This window comes from Lithobates pipiens, unplaced genomic scaffold, assembly GCF_037356315.1.
Source record: "Lithobates pipiens isolate NorthernLeopardFrog02 unplaced genomic scaffold, aLitPip1_a1.2 Scaffold_10, whole genome shotgun sequence".
NCBI classification, from domain to species: Eukaryota; Metazoa; Chordata; class Amphibia; order Anura; family Ranidae; genus Lithobates; species Lithobates pipiens.
In genome coordinates, this window is record NW_027507686.1 from 67834981 (window position 1) to 67859093 (window position 24113).

At 45.2% G+C, this 24113-nt stretch overlaps 1 protein-coding gene across 1 annotated transcript in view; it reads right to left on the bottom strand.

Moving 5' to 3' along the window:
* Nucleotides 1-23605, bottom strand: part of LOC143931935 (sodium/calcium exchanger 1-like) — a 165268-nt gene extending 141663 nt beyond the window's left edge. The window contains 2 exon segments of the mRNA XM_077455794.1: nt 14577-16327; nt 23335-23605. Of these exon segments, the coding sequence (XP_077311920.1) occupies nt 14577-16327; nt 23335-23403 (1820 nt within the window). The 5' untranslated portion in view covers nt 23404-23605.
* Between the last annotated feature and the right edge of the window lie 508 nt (nt 23606-24113).

Here is a 24113-nt window from a genome sequence, read left to right on the forward strand (position 1 = left end):
CACAGTTACTCTTGGTGGGCACAGGAACGGTCCCTGCTGTGAAATATTATATCAAGAATTATAATTACATGCCACTGTTAAACAGGGACTGAAAAATTGGGCCTTAGGCACTGCTTGCTGGTGCCACAACACTGCAACCTCTCCCAGATACTCTAGTTGGACTGCAGGAATGAGCCCTGCTGCAAAGCATTGCATCAAGAATTGTAATTACATGCCCCTGTTAAACAGGGGCTGAAAAATTGGGCCTTAGGCACTGGTGCTGGTGCCACGAAACTGCAACCTCTCCCATATACTCTATTTGGAGTGCAGGAATGAGTCCTGCTGCAAAGCATTGACTCAAAAATTGTAATTACACGCCCCTGTTAAACAGGGGCTGAAAAATTGGACTGGTGGCATCCATCACCCAGAACCAAAAATGTTCTTCCAAGATATCAGCGGAGGAGGAAGAGGATAGACAGTCAACATAACAGGACAGTCACTCAGCATCAGCATAGGCAGTCTTGAAGGGATGTGACATTTAAAAAAAAAATTATTCGGTTACATCAGCTTCAGGTGCTTGGTTGCTGGTGGTGATCCAAGACTGATTCATCTTTATGAAGCTCAGTCAATCAACCAAGTCGGTGGACAGGCGCATCCTGTGATCAGTTACAAAGCCACCAGCAGCACTGAAGGTGCGTTCCGAAAGTACGCTGGATGCAGGACAGGCCAGTAGCTCAATTGCATACTGTGCAAGCTCTGGCCAGTGATCCATCCTCAAGACCCAGTAAGCCAGAGGATTTTCGGTGGGAAAGGTGTCCAAGTCTGACCTTGCCCCTAGGTATTCCTGCACCATGTAAATCAGATGCTGGCGATGGTTGCTGGAACCAATCATACCTTGGGGCTGCGGACTAAAAAATTGTCTGAACGCATCGGTTAGAGGGCCACCTTCTCCACCGCTCCTTCTGACCGAAGCCTCAGCAACACGTTGTCCAGGACCAGGAGTTTGTAACCTCCCAGTCTCTGGCAATGCGTTGCACAGACCTTTCTGCAAGGCCTCCCGGAGATGTCTCATCCTCTGCTCCCTCTGCGACAAGATAAGGTCGGCAACCTTACCCTTGTACCGTGGATCAAGGAGAGTGGCCACCCAGAAATGGTCCCTTTCCTTGATCCGAAGAATGCGAGGATCCTTCCACAGGCTTTGCAGGATCAGGGAGGCCATGAAGCGTAGGTTAGCTGAGGCATTCGGTCTGAAGTCCTCTGGGTCACTAAGGACAACATGATCTGCAGCCACCTCCTCCCAGCCACGTAGAAGTCCACGGGTTTCTTGGGACTGTAAATCCTCCCTACAAGACTGCTGCTGCTGATGCTGAGTGCCAGGCTGACACAGGAAGAGGAGGAGGAGGATGATTGTGTCAGCTCCTCTTCCTGTGTGATGGGTGGGACAGCAGGAACACTGTCTGGATAAAGGGGGCCTTGAGAGGCAAGGAAGTCCTCCTCTTCCTGCCTCTGTTCTGCCTCAAGTGCCCTGTCCATTATTCCACGCAGCGTATGCTCCAACAGGTGGACAAGAGATGCAGTGTCACTGATGCTCATCATCCTTGTGGCCTCTTCAAACAGTGACAGGACAGTGCATGCATCCCTGATCATACCCCACTGGTGTGGTGAGAAAAAACCGAGCTCCCCTGACCCTATCCTGGTGCCGTAGTCACACAGGTACTCATTGATGGACCTCTGTTGCATGTGCAGCCACTGCAGCATGGCCAACATTGAGTTCCAACTGGTGGGCATGTCACATATAAGGCGATTCTTGGGCAGGTTCAACTCCTTTTGAAGCTCAGCCAGCCGAGCACTGGCATTAAATGATTGGCAGAAATGCACACAGACTTTCCTGGCCTGCTTCAGGACATCCTGTAAGCCCAGGTACCTGCTCAAGAACCGCTGCACCATCAGGTTAAGGACATGAGCCACACAGGGCACATGGGTCAGTTGTCCCTGTCGGAGGGCGGAGAGGAGGTTGGAGCCATTGTCGCAAACCACCATTCCTGGCTTAAGCTGGCATGGCGTCAACCACCTCTCGGCCTGCCCCTGCAGAGCTGACAAAATATCTGCCCCAGTGTGGCTCCTGTCCCCCAAACAAACTAGCATAAGCATGGCATGGCATCGTTTTGCCTGCATACTAGCGTAGCCCCTTGAATGCCTACGGAGCACCGGTGGTTCCGAGGACAGAGCACTGGAAGCGGCCATGGAGGAAGAATAAGAGGAGGGAGTGGAGGAGAGAGGTGTGTCATAACCAGTAGTAGCATTTTGGAGGCGTGGTGGCGGAACAACCTCCAACACTACTGCACCTTGTCCTGCATCCTTCCCAGCTGCCAGAAGAGTGAGCCAATGGACCGTGAAAGACAGATAACGTCCATGCCTGCTGGACCATGAGTCAGCGGTAATATGCACCTTACCGCTGACCGCCCTGTCCAGCGAGGCAAGGACATTGCCTTCCACATGCCGGACATCGCCTTCCCTGAGAAAAAGTGGCGTTTCGGGACCTGCCACTGAGGAACCACACATTGCACAAACTCACGGAAGGGGGCTGAGTCTACCAACTGAAAAGGCAGCAGTTGAAGTGCTAGCAATTTAGCTAAGCTAGCATTCAACCACTGGGCATGTGGATGGCTGGGAGTGAACTTCTTTCTACGGTCCAGCAGCTGGGGCAGGGAAATTTGCCTGCTACAATCGGACGTGGGTGTACTGCTAGCAGAGTGCCCGCAAGCACTTGGCTGTGACACACTTAATTCTACACCTTCATTCCTCTCAGTGCCGGTTTCAGAGAGGACTGAAGGTCTAGTGGGGTTGGAGATCCCAGCTGATGAGGAGCAAGGAGAGCTCCGCTTTGTTCTTTGGTGTGGGTCTTTGAGGTACGCTTGCCAACGAGCTACATGGCAGGTCAACATATGTCTGGTCAAGCATGTGGTGCCCAAGCGGCTGATGTTTTGGCCACGCGAGATACGCTTGAGACTAGGGATGAGCCGAACACCCCCTGGTTCGGTTCGTACCAGAACTTTCGAACGGACCCCACGTTCGTTACGAACGTTAGAACCCCATTGAAGTCTATGGGACTCGAACGTTCGAAATTAAAAGTGCTCATTTTAACGGCTAATATGTAAGATACTGTCCTAAAAAGGGTTTGGGGACCTGGCTCCTGCCCCAGGGAACATGGGTCAATGCCTAAAATGTTTTTAAAAATGGCCGTTTTGGCGGGAGCACTGATTTTAATGACGATTAAAGTGAAAAAAAAAAGTGAAATATTCCTGTAAATATGGTGCCTGTGGGGTGTCTGTAGTATGCCTGTGAAGTGCCACGTGTTTCCCGTGTTTAGAACAGTCCCTGCACAAAATGACATTTAACGGAAATAACACCATTTAAAGCTGCTTGCGGTTTTAATGTTATATCTGGTTCCTGCAAGATGGTTGAAAATCATTCAGAAAAATGGCATGGGTAGCCCTCCCTGCCCATTACCAGCCTATTTGGGTCTTGTACGCATATTAAGGGGAACCCTGTACCCATATTAAAAAAAGCATGCCCCTGTCGAAGACATATGTGTCGAAACGCGTCGGGCTAGCTGTTGGCACCCCACATTGCTTTTACTTTAAATTTTACCTTATCGCTTTGTGATCACTAAGTCATTTGTTACTCTTTTGACTTTTAATAAATTACTATTTTTTATCGCCTGACCCGCACCATGTGGAGCTTTTTCTTTCTTTTTTCTTTTTTGGTCTAAACCCTTTAAATATCTTCCCCTCCATTTGGGGAATTTGGAGTATCGGAGTGCAGTGAGCTATACCTGAGTTGGATTTCTTAACCATTCCGAAGTTCCATCGGTGAGATTCATCATTTGGATATACGGTCTTTTGAAGTCTCTCCACCAGGCTGATGAACCCACTCTGATCCACTCCTCGGTCCCAGATTGTGACCCCAAGCCTTATTGACTCAACCGTCATATGACTGTGTGAGTCCAACAGATCTGGTAAGAAGTACCCATCTATTCTTTCCCAATGTTTCCAGATAAGCTGTCGTACATGGACATGTCCGTTTAATGAGATTTGCCTCGTATTGTGATACGGTCTGACTACCATTGTGCCGGTCCTTCCACGGAAGCTTACATCCATTTCTTTGGACTTTATTTTTATTTACACATTTATATGTTCTTTGTTATAGGAGCATTCCTTCAACATATTTTTCACCTTAGAAGCGCTACACTATTTTTTATTTCTGTTTGTTGAACTTTGTTTGTTTGAGTGTTGGCTGCTGTACTTTTTCACGTATATTTGATCTTAGCACAGTTGGCTGCTGTGCTTTTTATGTATATTTGATTTTAGCGCAGTGTTTTCCCCTATCCCTACATATTAAAAAAAGGAAATGCGTGTGGCCCCCAGGCCCTATATACTCAGAACAGCAGTATACAGGCGGTGCAAACAAGACAGGGACTGTGTAGGTTTGTTGTGTTAAGTTGAATCTGTTTGTAATTTTCAACTGGTACATTTTTAAAGTGTAGCTCCAGTCAAAAAAACTATTTTTAAGCTTTTTGGAAAACATAGGGAAGGGTTATCACCCCTGTATAATTTGTTTTGTCGTCCATCTTTTTTCATCTCACTTGCTGTTGTCTCCTTCCGTTTGCAAGTAGGAGATGTTTGTAAGTTGGATGTTTGAAAGTAGGGGCCTGCCCTATATGCTCTGCAGAAATGGCGGAACAAGGTGTTGGTTTTGCCACAACATTGTAAGCCCTCAAAGTGACTCTTGGTGGGCGCTGGAGCGCCCTGCTGTGAACGATTATATCAAGAATTGTAATTACATGCCATTGTTGAACAGTGGTAGAAAAATTGACCTTTGGTGGTTGTGGTGCTGGTGCCACAACACTATAAGTCCTCACCGTTACTCTGGGTGGGCACAGGAAGGGCCCATCCTGTGAAATATTATATCAAGAATTGTAATTACATGTCCCTGTTAAACAGGGGCAGAAAAATTTGGCCTTAGGCACTGCTGCTGGTGCCACCACACTGCAACCTCTTCCATATACTCTAGTTTTATTGCAGGAATTAGCCCTGCTGCAAAGCATTGCATCAAAAATTGTACTTAAACGCCCCTGTTAAACAGGGGCAGAAAAATTGGGCCTTAGGCACTGGTGCTGGTGCCACCACACTGCAACCTCTGCCATATACTCTAGTTTTATTGCAGGAATTAGCCCTGCTGAAAAGCATTGCATCAACAATTGTACTTAAACACCCCTGTTAAACAGGGGCAGAAAAATTGGGCTGATAGCATCAACCAGAACCAGAAATGTTCTTCCAACATATCAGCGGATATGTTGAAGTGACAAAGCCACCATCCTGTAAGCTGGGGTACCTGCCCAAGAACCGCTGCACCACCAGGTTAAGGACATGAGCTACACAGGGCACATGGGTCAGTTGTCCCTGTCGGAGGGCGGAGAGGAGGTTGCTGCCATTGTCGCAAACCACCATTCCTGGCTTAAGCTGGCATGGCGTCAACCACCTCTCGGCCTGCCCCTGCAGAGCTGACAAAACATCCGCCCCAGTGTGGCTCCTGTCCCCCAAACAAACCAGTGCAAGCACGGCATGGCATCGTTTTGCCTGCGTACTTGCATAGCCCCTGGAACGCCTACGAAGCACCGCTGGTTCTGAGGACAGAGCACTGGAAGAGGCCATGGAGGAAGAAGAGGAGGAGGGGGTGGAGGAGAGAGGTGTGTCACAACCAATAGTAGCATTTTGGAGGCGTGGTGGCGGAACAACCTCCAACACTACTGCACCTTGTCCTGCATCCTTCCCAGCAGCCAGAAGAGTGACCCAATGGGCCGTGAAAGACAAGTAACGTCCCTGTCCATGCCTGCTGGACCATGAGTCAGCGTTAATATGCACCTTACCGCTGACCGCCCTGTCCAGCGAGGCAAGGACATTGCCTTCCACATGCCGGTAGAGAGCCGGAATCGCCTTCCGTGAGAAAAAGTGGCGTTTGGGGACCTGCCACTGAGGAACCGCACATTGTACAAACTCACGGAAGGGGGCCGAGTCTACCAACTGAAAAGGCAGCAGTTGAAGTGCTAGCAATTTAGCCAAGCTAGCATTCAACCGCTGGGCATGTGGATGGCTGGGAGTAAACTTCTTCCGCCGGTCCAGCAGCTGGGGCAGGGACATTTGCCTGCTATAATCGGACATGGGTGTACCGCTAGCAGAGTTCCCGGAAGCACTTGGCTGTGACACACCTAATTCTACACCTTCATTCCTCTCAGAGCAGGTTTCAGAGAGGACTGAAGGTCTAGTGGGGTTGGAGATGCCAGCTGATGAGGAGCAAGGAGAGGTCCGCTTTGTTCTTTGGTGTGGGTCTTTGAGGTACGCTTGCCAATGAGCTGCATGGCAGGTCAACATATGTCTGGTCAAGCATGTGGTGCCCAAGCGGCTGATGTTTTGGCCACGTGAGATACGCTTGAGACATATGTTGCAAATAGCAGCGGTGCGATCTGATGTACTCGTCTCAAAAAAGGCCCACACCAAAGAACTTTTAGAATAACGCGCAGAGGCAGCGCTCTGCACAGGCGGAGCTCTGCGGTGTGATTCAGTCGGTGTGCTGCCCCTAAGCTGGCCCCCGGAGGGCATCCTGCCTCGTTGGACATGTGCCTCCTCCTCCTCCTCCCTCCTTCCAGGCACCCACGTGGAGTCAGTGCCCTCATCATCCCCTCCCTCTTCATCGCTGTAGCAAACCTGGCAGTATGCTGCAGCTTGTGGAACATGACTGCCAGATTGCTGTCCTTCTTGAGCATCCCCTCTCTCTACGCCCACGCTACTGCCTTCCTCTAGCTGAGTGTCATCATCAGAGCCCACAAAACACTGGGCATCCTCCTGGAGCATGTACCCAACACTGTGCTCAAAGAGTTCAGGAGACTCCTCAGGAGGACGTGGTGGGTCTAGGGAAGGAGTCACTGATGATGACATTGAGAGGAGGGAAGACGATGCGTTGGCAGCTGCTTTGCTACTACCCTGAGACTGGGTGAGAGAGGATGAGGAGGATGAAGAGGGCTTGGTCATCCACTCTACCAAGTCGTTGGCATGTTGCGGTTCAACATGTCCAGCTGCCGAAAAGAAGGACAAGCATGTCCCATGGCCACGTGCTGATGACAATGCACCGCGTCCACGACCAGCACTGTTGTCTCTAGACACAGAGCCTGCTTGCCCTCTTTTATCGGCTCGCGCCTGTCTGCCTCTCCTTGCTGGCCTTCCAGACATGGTAATGGCCTGAAGGGAGTTGGGTAAAACAGCAGTTGGGTAGTTTATATTGTGCTGGAGGCACACAACACCCACTAACTCCTGCAGATGCCTTTTTTATAGAACACCAGAGATAAAGGGGTATATACAGATGTATACTGTGCTGTGCTGGAGGCACACACAACTTCCAATAACTACTGACTGCAAGCTCTATTATTAGCTATGTAGGTGGATATAGCGGTATGTACTGGGTACAGAGCACGCAGACAGCACACACTATCTCCTAACACTACTGACTGCAAGCTCTATTATTAAAGATAGATCACTAGCTTTATAGGCGAGGTGAATATCGCGGTGTATACTGCGGTCAGGGCACGCAGACAATAACCAGAAAACAGCAGAGATAAAGGGGTATATACAGATGTATACTGTGCTGTGCTGGAGGCACACGCAACTTCCAATAACTCCTGCAGATGGCAAGTGGGCTCAAATAGAGAACAGCTATGTAGGTGGATATAGCGGTATGTACTGGGTACAGAGCACGCAGACAGCACGCACTATCTCCTAACACTACTGACTGCAAGCTCTATTATTAAAGATATATAAATATAGTGAAGTGAATAGTGAATATAGTGGTGTATACTGCGGTCAGGGCACAGACAATAACCACTACACAACAGCAAGATAGGAAATCAGCCAAAAACGATCGGTGTGTACTTTGTTGAAGGTACACAGAACACCCACTGCTTCAGATGCTAACACACTACACGAGGCCGCCTCAATGGCGGCCTTATATAGTGTGGGGCGTGCACTACACAGCCTCAGCTATGATTGGCCACAGGCATCCTGCCTGTGGCCAATCATGGCTCTCCTCGCTGCTGGCGCTGCGATTGGCCAAGCATGCGGGGTCACAGTGCATGCTTGGCCAATCATGAGCCAGCAATGCACTGCGTCATCGCAGTGCATTGTGGGCCGTGAGCGCCATGCGAATTTTGACGCGAACGGACCAAGTGTTCGGATTTCGCCGAACGGACGAACAGCCAATGTTCGAGTCGAACATACGTTCGACTCGAACACGAAGCTCATCCCTACTTGAGACATATGTTGCAAATAGCAACGGTGCGATCTGATGCACTCGTCTCAAAAAAAGCCCACACCAAAGAACTTTTAGAATAACGCGCAGAGGCAGCACCCTGCACAGGCAGAGCTCTGCGGTGTGATTTAGTCGGTGTGCTGCCCCTAAGCTGGCCCCTGGAGGGCATCCTGCCTCGTTGGAGATGTGCCTCCTCCTCTCTCATACCAGGCACCCACGTGGAGTCAGTGACATCATCCCCTCCCTCTTCATCACTGGAGCAAACCTGGCAGTATGCTGCAGCTTGTGGAACATGACTTCCAGATTGCTGTCCTTCTTGAGCATCCCCTCTCTCTGCGCTCACGCTACTGCCTTCCTCTAGCTGAGTATCATTATCAGAGCCAACAAAACACTGGGCATCCTCCTGGAGCATCTACCCAACACTGTGCTCAAACAGTTCGGGGGACTCCTAAGGAGGACGTGGTGGGTCTAGGGAAGGAGCGACTGACGATGACATTGAGACGAGGGAAGAGGATGCGTTGGCAGCTGCTTTTCTAGTACCCTGAGCCTGGGTGAGAGAGGATGAGGAGGATGAAGAGGGCTTCGTCATCCACTCTACCAAGTCTTTGGCATGATGAGGCTCAACAGGTCCAGCTGCTGAAAATAAGGACACGCGTGTCCCATGGCCACGTGCTGATGACAATGCACCTCGTCCACGACCAGCACTGTTGTCTCTAGACACAGAGCCTGCTTGTCCTCTTATTGGCTCGCGCCTGTCTGCCTCTCCTTGTTGGCCTTCCAGACATGGTAATGGCCTGCAGGGAGATGGGAAAACCAGAAAATGGATAGTGTAATTTGTGCTGGAGGCACACAACAACCACTAACTCCTGCAGATGCCTGTATGATAGAACACCAGCAATAAAGGGTAGATACAGGTGTATACTGTGCTGTGCTGGAGGCACACAACACCCACTAACTCCTGCAGATGGTAGACTTGTGCACAACGGAAAATTTTGTTTAGTTTCAGTTCGTTGTCATTCGTAAAATACATAATTTCGTTCTGTTATATTCGTTATGTTACGTTAATACGTTTTCGGATAATTCGTTATTATTCGTAGAGTGTCGAATTCATTTGTTCGTATTCGTTGAAATTCTCTATTTATGTATGTATATACATTCGTGATAATGATTCGTAGTTTGGAAAGTCGTTTGTTTATTGAATCTTTTAACACACACAATGACAACGTCTCTTCTCCTCGGCTCAAATACAATACAACACCCTTCTAACTCAGTTCTCAGGAATGCACTTTGCCAGTAATCCATCCTCCGGCACAAAATGAATTAGCTGATTGGACTATAAGATTTACTTTGAGCTGATCTTTTGTTTCATTAGATCTTTAAAGAATTACCGAATTCATTTGAATTCATTCGTTATATTTCTTTCGTATTCGTTGTTATTCGTTATTTGTTCATTCGGACATTCGGATGCATCCGAATGTCCAAAAGATGCAAAATTCGGCCGAATTTCGATTCGTTACGAAATGAATTGCACAAGCCTAGCAGATGGCTCTATCTGAGAACAGCAATAAAGGGTAGATACAGGTGTATACTGCACTGGAGGCACACAACACCAGCTAACTCCTGCAGATGGCTGTATTAGAGAACACCAGCAATAAAGGGTAGATACAGGTGTATGTTGTGCTGTGCTGGAGACACACAACACCCACTAATTCCTGCAGATAGCTGTATTAGAGAACACCAGCAGTTAAAGGGTAGATACAGGTGTATACTGTGCTGTGCTGGAGGCACAAAACACACAGTAATTCCTGCAGATGCCTTTATTATAGAACACCAGCAATAAAGGGTAGATGCAGGTGTATACTGTACTGTGCTGGAGGCACACAACACCCACTAACTCCTGCAGATGGCTGTATTAGAGAACACCAGCAATAAAGGGTAGATACAGGTGTATACAGTGCGGGAGGCACACAACACCCACTAACTCCTGCAGATGGCTCAATTAGAGAACAGCAATAAATGTAGATACAGGTGTATACTGTACAGGTGTATACTAAGGACAAGCGTGTCCCATGGCCACGCGCTGATGACGATGCACCGCGTCCACGATCAGCACTGTTGTTTCTAGACACAGAGCCTGCTTGCCCTCTTTTATTGGCTCGTGACTGTCTGCCTCTCCTTGTTGGCCTTCCAGACATAGTAATGGCCTGCAGGGAGATGTGAAAACCAGCAATTGGGTAGTGTATATTGTGCTGGAGGCACACAACACCCACTAACTCCTGCAGATGCATATATGAGAGAACACCAGCAATAAAGGGTAAATACAGGTGTATACTGTGCTGGAAGCACACAACACCCACTAACTCCTGCAGGTGGGCTCTATTAGCGAACACCAGCAATAAACGTAGATAAAGGTGTATACTGCGCTGGAGGCACACAACACCCACTAACTCCTGCAGACGCCGGAACACTACACAAGGACGCTGCGCTGGCGGCCTTATATAGTGTGGGGCGTGTACTAAACAGCCTGAGCTATAATTGGCCACTGGCATCCTGCCTGTGGCCAATTATGGCTCTCCTCGCTGCCGGCGCTGTGATTGGTCAAGTGTGCGGGGTCACAGTGCATGCTTGGCCAATCATGAGCCAGCAATGCACTGCAATGGTGCAGTGCATTGTGGGCCGTGAGCGCCATGCGAATTTGGCGCAAACAGCCCACAGAGTTCTGGCTTCGCCAAACGGGCGAACAGTCGGTGTTCGAGTCGAACATGTGTTCGACTCGAACACCAAGCTCATCCCTAGCCATGGGCTATGAATGAAAGTGGGAACTGAGGTGAACTGACAAATGGTGATATCACAAGAATAGTCCAAACCTTAAAAATTCCACCAGTACACCAACTGTAGCAAAACAGGAACTAAACGTTTATTTGTCACCATATAATGCATGAAACATTTCAGGGCCGCTAAGGATTCCTTCCTAAGGCAGCACTGAGGAAGGGGTCCTTAGAAGCCATGAAACGTTGCATGAATTATGTGATGGCAAATAGATTTTTAACTCCTGTTTTGCAATAATGGGTGTGCTAGATGAATACAAGTTTGAGTGGGAAACTTTTTCCATGGATTGACTTCAATTAAAGATGGAATCAAAAATCTCAGGGAAGCTAAAAAGTACCTAAAGCCTGTGGAGGTGGCTGATATAATGATCTAGAGTGGAAGGTACAGGGAGAATCCTCAGCATTCAAACTGTGAGGAAGTAAAGTACCAAGGGATCCAGTAGGATGAACAAACAGGTTACTACATGCCAATGTTGTGGTGCATGTTAATGCAGAAGATTGAGTAGATGAGACAAGGGGCTTTTGGCTTGGAGATCTGAAGCCTGAGTGGGAGGCTGATTATTGTAGACTGCAGTAGTAGATTCAGTTTGGTGTTCTTCTACCCTATCCACAGATCACCTTTATTAAGGTGGGCAGATATTCAGACTGTGAGTAATATTAGGAATAATATTGTCAAAGGCATGTTTGAAGAGATGCTTTATCTTAAAGGGTAAGTGAATCGGATGTGCCCTGTGCATATCCCCAATGTCCCAGGCATGTAGCCAAAGTACCATATGTATATAAAGAGACATCACCCGCAAGCAAGACACACACTTGGATGCTTATAAGAGGCCATGAGAGCTGAAGTGCAAGGCACCAGACATTTGTTCCAAAAGCTGCAGGACATGAGGTTTGTAATTTGGATAGAGCTAACTAAGGACAAAAGTGAGACAAAGCCTTGTGTATTCACGAACCTAGGTAGCTGGTGCTGATGAGTCTCGCAGACAGCTGGAAGCATCCAAGTCACTATAAGTCGGCAGTGGAACGGGGCTGGAGACCAGATGATTCACAAGGTAATTCACAAGCAGGAGAAGCAGCTTCCTCTAGGCTGAATAGAGGATAAAGAGCACAGAGTGTGCAAACACAACACTTTACCTACTGGATGATCTCAGCGCTCAGTTCCCTCAGCCTTAAGAGTTACTACTGTAAGATAGCAGTGGCCCAATTCTACCAACTGTGAGATAGCTCCTGGTGCTTTAACTTTACTAGCCTAACTCACTACATGAGTCCTCAGAGACTGGGTCACATTTTTTTTTTTACACAACTAGAGCTTTCTTTTGGTGGTATTCGATCACCACTGAGTTTTTTTATTTTTTTGCAATATAAATGAAAAAAAGTTTGGAAAATTTGAAAAAAAAAACAACAATATTTTCTACTTTATAAAACATATCCAATAAAAGCCAATATGTCATAAATTTAGGCCAAAATGTATTATGTTACATGTCTTTGGTTAACCACTTCCCACCCGGCCAATGCACATATACGCGTGCGCGATCCTGCTCCTTCTGAAGGACGTTCCTGAATAGCCGTATATGTGCATTGGCCGGGTGGGAGCCGTCTACTTCTGATAGGACGTTCAGGAACGTCCTTCAGAAGGAGCAGGATCGCGCACACGCGTGCCTGCGCAGCGGCGCGATCCCGATGTGCTCTTGTCACCCGGCCGTCATGTGATGTAAACAAATAGCCGGTTGCTAGGCAATCGGCTCCTCCTCTCCTCACACAGAAGTCATCGCTGAGGAGAGGAGAGCAGATCGCTGCAGCCGGCTGATGATCAGTGAGTATGAGCTGTTTTTTACAGCTTTTTACTCACTGATCATCAGTCTAGTGTAAACACACAACACACCACACAGTATAAACACAATGTCCCCACATATATTCCCAAAACACACATGTCCCCAAAACATACATGTCCCCAAATAATAAAAACATGTCCCCCACATATGTCCCACTAAAATCACATGTCCCAATGATTATCTGCACACATATGTACGTGATCACCTGCACACATATGTACATGATCATTTGTGTACATATGTCCGTGATCACACAAACCAATTATTATACACTTAACGGAATTTTTTTTACCAAAAACATGTAGCAGAATACATTTTGGCTTAAATTTATGACAAAATTTGATTTTAATGGATTTCTTTTAAAATAGAAAAAAGAAAATATTGTTTTTTTTCCAAATTTTCGCTTTTTTGCGCTTATATTGCAAAAAATTAAAAAACGGAGTAGTGAATAAATAACACCAAAATAAAGCTCTATTTGTGCGAACAAAATTATAAAAATTTCATTTGGGTACAGTGTAGCATGACCGTGCAATTGTCACTGAAAGTGCTAGAGCGATGAAAACTGAAAATTGGGCTGGGAAGGAAGGGGGCGAAAGTGCCCTGTATTGAAGTGGTTAAAAAACAAAAACAAAAAAAAACAATAAGTGTATATGAATTGGTTTGTGTGAAACTTATAGAGTCTACAAAGTATGGTTATATTTTAAAATTAATAAATTCTGTTTATGTCTATGTACTGATGGCCATTTCTTGAGGCCCTAAAGTGCTAGGACAGTACAAATTCCCCCAAATGACCTCTTTTTTGGAAAGTAGACAGTCTGAGGCATTTAGTAATAGGCATGGTGAGTTTTTTTAAGTTGTACGTTTTTGGCACTATTTTTTTGAAAGTGAAAAAATGTTATTTTTTTTTCCCCAATGTTTTAAAAATGTTTTACATACTGTCACCAGTGACTGATGTGGCCGTGCTCAGGGACACTGGTGACAGCATGTTAAAAAAATAAATAAAAATTAAATACATTTTTATTTATTTATTTTTTTATACATTTATTTTAATTTTTTTACATTTTTTCACATTTTTTTTCTTACATACTTTCATCAGTATATATACTGTGATGGGTCGGCAAGTGAATATAACTGCTGTGTAGAGACTAGCTCAATGATAAAAAGGAAAAATGAGAACAAAGTAACAATATAGTTAGAATTTTTCTCTGCAGATTTGAGAAAAAGGCATCAGACCTCTTAGGAAACAAGGAAAAAAACTGAAGCATAACAGTTGGGGGCTGGGTTAACATTTTTCTTTGACAGTGCCCCAACTTCCTGTAGAGAGTAGTATAATTTGACTGTTTAAGAATTAACAATTCTTGCACCCCTCAATAAAGAAAATATATATACAGTATATCATTCATACAAAAATAAAACAATAGAAATTGTATATATCAACTGAATAACAGAATAATGCCACACTGTTACTGAATGAACTGTATAAATTACAGCCTGTCTGGGTATAATCATTTGTAATCCAACCCCCCTTTTTCTATATGACTATTTGTTTATATAATAGAGAGAGTTAAACTATACTCACGTAGTTTCATCATTTTGAAATTCCACTTTTCCAGCCACTTCCAGGTAGTCCTCTCCTGCTTTTGCTGTTCCTTCGCTTGTTCTGTAAGGAATCACAACTTTCCCTCTTGCTCCTGACCCCCGTACCACTTTTGCCCTCATGGTTCCCACACTCTCACTCACTTTCATGCTACTTGATTCAAAGCTGAAGATACCAGCATGGTCATCATCAAATATAGTCACTGTGGCTCTCTTCCCAGCACCAAGCCTCACTCTACCTTGCCCCTCTCTTACACCTCTTGCTCTGCGTGGGTTGCTCAGCTGCACATAGAAATGTTCATCTTCCTCAAATACATCATCATCAATAATGCCCAGACGCAGTTCTTTTCTGGTTTCACCAGCCTGGAACACAAGTGTGCTTTCTGCCAATTCATAGTCTGACCCTGCATTGGCTGTGCCATCTTCAGTTCTATAATCTACCTGAACCGCCCCTTCACCATTCGCCCTTTTGCACAAGACCCAAACACTAACTGTTCCGCAATTTTCAAAACACTGGTAATGTGTGTGTTCGAATTCCACCTCTGTCCACCCATTCTCTTCTTCACTTCGTCCACCCCCTTCATCTCTGGTCCCACCATCTGTCAATGCTCTCCTTGCCTGATCTGCTGCATGCTTTTTTAGCACATTTCCTGCACCAATCATCATCCTTGTGGCTTGAATCCTATAAAATGCTCTGCTTTTTTGTTGTTGAACCAGTGCCTGGTAATTTGCAAGTTCCATAAGCTGCTCCATGTCTTTCCCAGGATAACGCTGACGCATGTCTTTAAACACCCTGGCCATATCTCTCCGTTCCTCTTCCTCTTCACCCTCAAATTCCACTGCTCTTTCATTTCCAGCCATTCTCATCTCTTCTGCATCTTCCTGAGCAACTGTATCTTCTGCACCAACCAAAACACCTCTGCTTTTGCCAGCTCTGTACTTTGCCCTGCCTTTTCTTCCTGAGTAACGGTAAAATAACAGCCTCCTGTCAGCTATCCAGGCCTGTAGGACACATATTGGGAAGAAGAAGAAAGTCAGTAATGCTTCCCATACCTCTACCACTCCAGGTGATGACCAGGACAAAATGAGGAACAACCAAACATAGGCAAAGACACTCCAAAAAGCTGTGACCGCAAAGACTCGTGGGTGACGGATTCGACGGGTTTCACCATCAGGGACAACCATTACACAAAGTCCAATTATAACAAACATATTAAAGGCAGCTGAGCCAACAATAGTGCTGGGCCCCATGTCACCAGCCTCAAAGCCTCTTCCAACTACTTCAATGATAGAAAGTAAAATCTCTGGAGCTGAGGAACCCAATGCCATCAGGGTAAGGTTGGAAACGGTTTCATTCCATAAGCGTACACTTGTTACCGTCACCTCCCCATTTGGGCGTCTGAATGTAATTCGCCTCTCCTGTGAAGTAATGACTTCAATGGATGCCATAAATCTGTCAGCTATGATGGACATTCCCAAGAACATGTATACCAGTGCCACAAAATATACAATGGCCCGTGCTGCTCGATCACCTGTTGAAGGAGGATGCGGCAACCAGGCAGGAAGCAAAACACCATCAGTACATTCTCCATTTAGTTCACGGCTTGGTCCACAAGTAGAAGAATTTGGAGGAGATGAAGAGACAGTAACTGAAGGCAAGACCAACAGGGTAAAAAGAATAAAGGACATGATGGAGAGAGAAGATAAAGGAGGTAGAGGGAAGTGTTTGATCACCTAAAAAAAAAAAAATAGAAAAAAAGTTATTGTGATTTATAATGGCTGACATTATCTCAAATATGTAAAATAGATAAAAGCATCACAGGTTCCACCACGCTGGCAGCTACTGCAAAGCTGCATATTACACACAGCTTGCATTAGAACAAAGGGTGTTTAAGGCTTGGTTCATACTGTACACAACTTGTGAATCGCACAGGAACCGCACAGGAATTCCTGTGCAATTCACATGGGATTCATTACAGTGTGATTTGAGCCCATTCATTTTTAATTGCTTCAAATTGCGTTGCACTGCATTGCACCAAAGAAGTGCATGCACCTTTTTTGGAGCTGCACTGAATGCATGGTCATTTTGTGCCACCATGCAATCCAGTGCAGGCAAATGCTCTGCATTTGTGACTTCCCCCCCTTTTTAACTTTGTATATGTTTTCATTCTTGCTGTAGGATGTGCTACAGCAATACTGCAATTTACAAAGACAAAATGATGCAGTTTAATTTGCTAGCAAATTATATTTTTATCACCAGCTTCTTTTTTTTCTTTGACAACACACAGACCCTTCCAAAGGTCCACCAAGATACAATGCAGATGCCTAGGGGTCTGTTTTGTATTTTGAATCCTTGGAGGGGTCTGTGTGTCAATCTGTGTGCCATTTTTCCCCCTGTAAATGTCAGTTCTATTGTAGCACTTTCTGTACATCACAATGATGCGCCACTTCACAAGTAGGATAAGGACACCCACAAGCATGTTATATAAAGAAGTTGCGCATTTTTAATGTTTGATTTTAAGCATTTAAAAAAAAAACACTGTTCTTGAACATCATTAAAAAAATAAAAAAAATGTACACTGGTGCATGTTCCCCAGGGCAGCCGTCCCTCATGCTATTTTTTTTTACTCCTTGCCTATTAGCAAAAAAAAAATGGGTTTAGGCTCCCACTGATTTCGGTGGGGGTTATATGAAATTTTCCAAACCCAGGGCAATTTGGTCATCTCTATTTTTGATTTAGGCTGGGTTCACACTTATACAATGCCAGACATTGCATGTGATTCGCACCACATTGCTTCACACATCACACATCACATGCAATGTCTGTTTGTATGGCTGAAATCGCATCGCTTTCACACCAAAATGGTGCAGGACTCTTTCTTTTTCTGATTCGATTCCACAGTTCACACTCCATTCTGAAAAATTGGAGGTGTCAATGGGGCATACAAATTATAACAGCTGTCAACAGAACAAGAGATGAAATCCTCTAATGGTGACACCTGTTCCACTGATAACTCGCTAACAAATGATTTCTCTTTTCTTAAGGCTCCATTCACACCTAGGCAAGCTGAATCGCCGCAATTCTGCCTTCGCTTTCAAATGGCGGCAAAACATGGGACGTGTTCTTCTTAATGGCAACCCAATCGCAGTGCGATTGTGTCATGATAATTGCAACACATGAAGCTTGACGCTCAAAAAGGTGCAGAAGCTTCTTTTGGATGACAGTTTTGTGCATTGTGATTAGCTTTGACTGCAGTGCAATTTTTCACGCATCAATAGCGGCAAAATTGTACCACGATCGAGGTGCCATTAAGAAGTAACAGCATCGCAAATATGTCCCGTGTTTTGCAGCGATTTAGAATTGCGGGTAGAATCACGATGATTCCGCTCGCAATTCAAATTGCCTAGGTGTAAATGGAGCCTTACTCTTGTTATATCTCCAGTGTAGAAAGTAAGGGGAAATTTCATGAATGAGCTATAGCTAGATAAAGAAAAAAAATTGAGACGGGTTGAGGAATTCCCTGGTGTATTGAAAACAAAGTAAAGGTTTGGTCCAAATATACTATAAAGTGTAACTGAAGGCAAAATATTTTTGTTCAATTTTTGGATAGAGTGAAGAGGGATTAGAACCCAGTGGTGGTTGGTGTTTTTTTTTTTTTTTTGTTTGGGAGTGGGGGCGAACAATCACCCCCCGGTCGGTCGGAGGCACGCAGCGGGAACCCCCATGGGAGGAACGGTCGAACATCAAAGCCCCGCACTTACCCCATGTAGGTAGCGGGCGGGCAGTGTGTCCGACGGGTGGCAGCTTTCATCTCCTCTCCTCCTGTATATCCACCGTGCGCGAGTGGGTGAGGGGTCTCAGGTCCCGCTGATTGGCCAGGAGGATAACTGTGAAAATAGTGAATATTCATTCGCTATTGTCACACAACTGGGAGGGCTCGGAGCGTAGGGCTCTGCGCCCCAAACTCACCTTTTTTTGAAGCCTATTATAGCCTCTGGCTCTAATCACGTGCTTCAATCCCCCCTCCCCATTGGAATTCATGCAGCAAGCGCCCTGTATGTAGATCAGGGGGCCGGACACATGGATGGGGGGGTGCCCGTGCGCCCCTAGTGGATGGACCACCACTGTTAGATCTTATTGTTTCAGTGTGTGCACTCTCAACACAGAAACATCAGCTGCCCAGTGGCGCATATGTGCACCATGAGGGTTGGTAAAGCACACCCTTTTTGCTACCACACACGTGTTATGTGGGTAGCAATAGGTTAAGCTATCTACACATACACACAGACGTTTGCATGATCTCAGAAAACCCAACACAATTGTTTTAAATTCTACATCTGTGTAGACACAAAGCAAATTTAGCAGACAAGCACAAAAATTGCAGAATTTGGAAAAATCATAGCAACATTTCTAATGTTGTTTGCTGAATAGGTATGAAAAGCCAGCATCGTACAATCCTTTTCTGATCTTGTCCAACGTGGAAAGTCCAGTTGTAATTCTAGCTGGTATAAAGCATACTTTAAAAAGGCAAAGATCATAACCTCTAGTGAGTAGGTACCTGAACTCTTTCCTATAACATTTTCTTCATTGATGTCTAGTGTTTAGTAGCACATTTATACAACTTTGTTTGATTTGAATGCTAATCTGTTAGCATTAGTGAAATTATGAGGGAAAATACTTTGCTATAAAATAAAAATACAGGAATGCTTTGGCAAATCAGTTGAAACACATTTGTGAAGACTGTTATCTCTCTAATATATTGTATGGAGTGTTATAACATAACAACCATGGTGAGTGTGCATCTACGTGAACTGTATACAGATTCCATCAGAAAGATGCCTATGGCATTGAAAAATACAGAAAAACAATTTGACTGAAAAAAATGTTTTTCTACAATACAGTGGATAGTCATTACCCACTTGGTGATTTCCCAAGGATGTCTGATAATGTCTCAGGGTGCCCACAATTAGCATATTTACCATCTGAACTTGTTGAAACTTAAATTGCTGGATTGCTGCATTTTACATCTATGGGCACTTTTAAGGTTTCTACAGGCTAACACGACAAAACAATTTCCATGTGACTATCTTTGCCTTCAGTGATTGCACTGGCATCCACAGTCAATTGGTCTTGACAAGGACTGCATATTTTAGTAAAACTAGTGTGCCTAGACATACAGAGTGCTAAAACACAGATTGAACTGCAATTACATGTGTTAGGTTTTTCCAGGTAAATAGATGAAAGCTGAAATAGGGGGACCATTTTACTGAGCTTCAATGCATGGTGAATTTAGGATGTTTTTTAACTGTACGGACCAGTCTATTCCTGATCTATCTATACCCAACCTGTCTATGCCAATATAGGCATACCTCTGTCTCAAAAATAAAGCAGATCAGACTGAGGAGTCTTTGGGTTCTCATGACTTTTACATTCAGCATGACCCACAAAGACTATTTATTTGTCCATTGCTTCTGATCCCAAACTTACATTGACATATTGAAAGGGTCTATGTTTTAATCTGACATGCTAGAATAGCCCTAAGGGGCTTGTGAACATAGGGCCATCACGCCTGACTTGAGGAGCTTGACCATACAGTTCAATTCTAACTAATAAGGATTTTTCTCACTCATGATTAACTTTGCCGTTACGCAGAAGGGTTTATATGATGGTTGCAGTGGCGTTGCTAGGGGGGGAGTGGGGGGTGCGGGCAACACTCAGATGACACCTACCAGATGGGTGACACCCGGAATTGAGAGAGGTGCCGCGGCTCTCTCCTCTTTCTCCTTCCCCTGCGCACTCCGGTATCTTTGCTGTGACTACGCAATGTTAGGGGAGGGAGGAGGAGGAGGAAGAAGGCATAGGCAGACAGCTCAATGCTCAGACTAGCCCAGTGCCCCATTCCCGCATGTCATCCGGGAACTAGCACTGCAATCCCCTATTATTGTGACAGGCAGGCGTTGAGAGATTCCGGCTACCTATCACAATTACACTCCTCACAGCCGATGAAGGAGGAGGGACATCCATGTGGACAAAGCCATGCTGTTCTAAGGTCTGTAAATGTGGGGAGGGGAGAGATATTATACACTATATAGTTACAATGGGCAGATATACACAGGAGGGGTAGATTAGGGGCTTACAGGGGGGGTTACATTAGGAGGATTACACTGGAGGGTATTTACATGGGGGGGGGGGATTCACTGGGGGGAGGGGAATACACTGTGGGGATTTACACGGGGGAGTACAGATGAGGGGATTTATACTGGGGGAATTTACACTATGGGAGATAAAACTGGGAGGATTTACCGGGGAAGGAGGAATTATACTGGTAGGATTACACTAGGGGAGGACTTACACTATGGGAGATTAAACTAGGAGGATTTACATGGGAGGGTTACACTGGGAGAGTTACACTGGTGGGGGGATTTACACTGGTGGGGGATTCCACTGGGCTGTTCAATCTAAAATGCCTGGGTTTATTTTTTGTCCCAGTCCAGGCCTTGGTGACACCATTAAGAAGGAAGTGATATCCAACTGTGATGATGTCACCCCCATCCGTGACAGTGCATTGATTGGTGCACTGGCATAAACCACAACATTTACAGGGGCCTTTTTGGGGTGCGCAAAACCAGCCTGCCCAGCACTCTGCAGAGCACTGTGGTAGGCTAGACAGAAGAAAGCCAGATGCATTAGCCTGCCCAGTGTCTACTGCTCTGTTCTGCTCCTGCTGTCACTCCGCAGTGGCAGGACAGAGCATTGCAGCAGGCTAGGGGGAGAGCTATGCTAATGCGCTAGCCTGCTCAGTGCCCCGGATTGCTCAGTGACCAGGGGGTGGGGGGGTGACACCATATTTTACCGCACCAGGTGACACCAACCCTACTGATTGGATACATGGACAGATTCAGTTATCACGTTACTGCAATGAAAATCCTGTTTTATATCGTGGGAGTTAACTGTCAGGCCTGAACATCATGGGTTGCCCATACATATTCTCAATATTGTTAGATTAGGCCTAACACCACTTACCCAATTCGACACTAGTTGTGTTTAAGCATTTTAAATCAAAAGGTATACTGAAGAAATCATTGACATTACAAAAAATTTGTATTATTTCTGGTACAAAATATAAAGCGAGTTTCTGTCCTAGGTTTGATAAAGAATGTGACTATTAATGAATCCTTGTACAAAGTCTGATACATACTAGGTATCCCTGGATCTAAATTAAATTCTGCAATACTTAGGATGCCTTTTAATCAATCTAAAGTAGATATACCAGAGTAGCGGTCTACTTCTAATACTGACACAAAGGGTGAGTTTCACACACACATAAACACATAGGTAACGCTAAAGTAGTCCAGTAAACATCCAAAACCTGTGCTGAAATAATAAGGATTCATTCGCATGGGCGTAAAAAAAAAAGCATATATGTGTATGTTTTTTCTAATTGTGGATCTGAACACAAACACAGCTGGATTGTTTTCAATGGAGCCATTCACACAGGTGCATAAAAACACACTGCATTCAGATACATAACACAGAATCCAAACATTTGCATCTAAGGACATGCGTTTTACACGCTTACGTATATAAATGCATGTATATACCTTTGTAAGTGCGTAAATTAAGTCTAAACAAAGATTAGAAAAATAAATTATCAATATGTACCCATGCACATCTTTATGCATTTAAATGTATCTTTACGCAAATATTTTACTGATCATTCTGCCTGGGCTATTCTCCTAGAAAATACATTTGTAATAACATTGGTAAAATATTTACAGCCGTTTGAATGAAGCCTTAGGAAGCAGCTATCCTACCTCTAACAGATAGATCCAGATAGCTCATTTGCCACATCGACACCTAATATAAAGATATCGTCAAGATCCAGTCCTAATGCTGGACTTAATGAAGGAATCCATCCCATATCTGAATGTGACAAACTAAGGGAACAGCCATGCCTTGGTCCTATCCCTTACTTGTTGAAAACTAATGAATTACGCCTGTCTTCTTTGACATAAGGGGGAAGCCACTAACCTGTCACAGTTTGATTGACACCCATCACTGTCTTTGATGTACTAAAAGAGTTCCCTCCCATTGCCTTGGAATAGCAGATCTATCTCAGTCTTTCTGACATCATACCCCCCCCCCCCCCCAATTTTTTTCCTTCCTTTTCTTGTCTAATTTTTTTTTTCTCTTTAGCATTGGGATTTTCATAGAACATAAGGGCCCTTTTCTTTTGGATCCCTTTCTTTCCCCCCAGTAATAAGTCCTGTATTCCGCTCATTGTGCTGTTTCACATTTCTCCCATCATCTCTTCCTGATGTAAACTAGGCTGGAAGTTGTTTTATTTCTGCGCTCATCACTGCATCTTCCTCCTCACATGCTCAGGAGTGAAGGAGGTCTTTTCTTCTCTGTCTCCCATGCACTCTGCTAATGCCTAATGACCTTTCTCCTCGATCCACACTCCTAACCGAACTCATTCTATGTTTGTATCTGCACCTCTCGTCTAACCCGCCAGTTCTCAATATCCCAACTATACACTTCATTGCTTCCTCTCACCTTTCTCCTCTCCATCTCGCTCCCCGTATCCGCACCTGCCTTGGTTCCATCCACGCTGCCTCTCTCATTCTCATAATACTGGGGGGTGTTATTGATTCACTTTTTCCTCTCGTCGCCTCATACCGCAGACCTCCTCCCCACCTCAACACTCTTCCCTCTCCCCCCCAAATTTACACAGAATCACCTTGTGAATCCACCGTTGTGCATCTCCCGTTCAGCTGCACGGCAAGCTGGCATGTGTGAAAACACGCATGTGTGAAAGCAGAAGTCTCCTGGCATGTGAAGAGGCATGAGGCTGTGTGTGTGCATCTGTGCAAGGCTCTCACACACACAGAAAAAAAAAAAACCCTGTGTCCCTGTATACTGCAGCTAGGAGCATATACACACTGCACTGTGATGGGGGAGAGAGGAGAGGAGGGGGAGAATGTGTGAGAGAGAGGAGTGTAGAGAGCGAATGAAAGGATGGAAGAGACACAGAATGTATGTGAGTGTGAAAAGGGGGGAGTGAGAATGGAGACTAGGTAGACTGAAAGAGAGAAAGGAGAGCGTGGGAAAAAGAGGAACCACCTAAGATTATGTATTATTCAATCACATACACAGCATTGTCCAGTATAGTTGTATATATATATATATATATATATATATATATATATAGATAGATAGATAGAGGCACCTATGCAGTAAGCATAAATGTATAATGAAAGAGAAATAGATGCAACACCATTCACACTTTCACATATATAGATAAACACGCACACTTTAAAACATGCGTACTAAAGATATCTGCTTTGAAATATGCACCAAATGTCCATAAGCGCAAACTCATTTTCAAATCCAGCTTACAAATGAGAACATTTTCCTCTGACAGAGACTGTAACAAGCGTGACGGGATTTATATCAGACATTAATCCCCAGCTTGCCAGAGCAATCATTTAACCTTTCACCTGCCAAAATATGACTTAG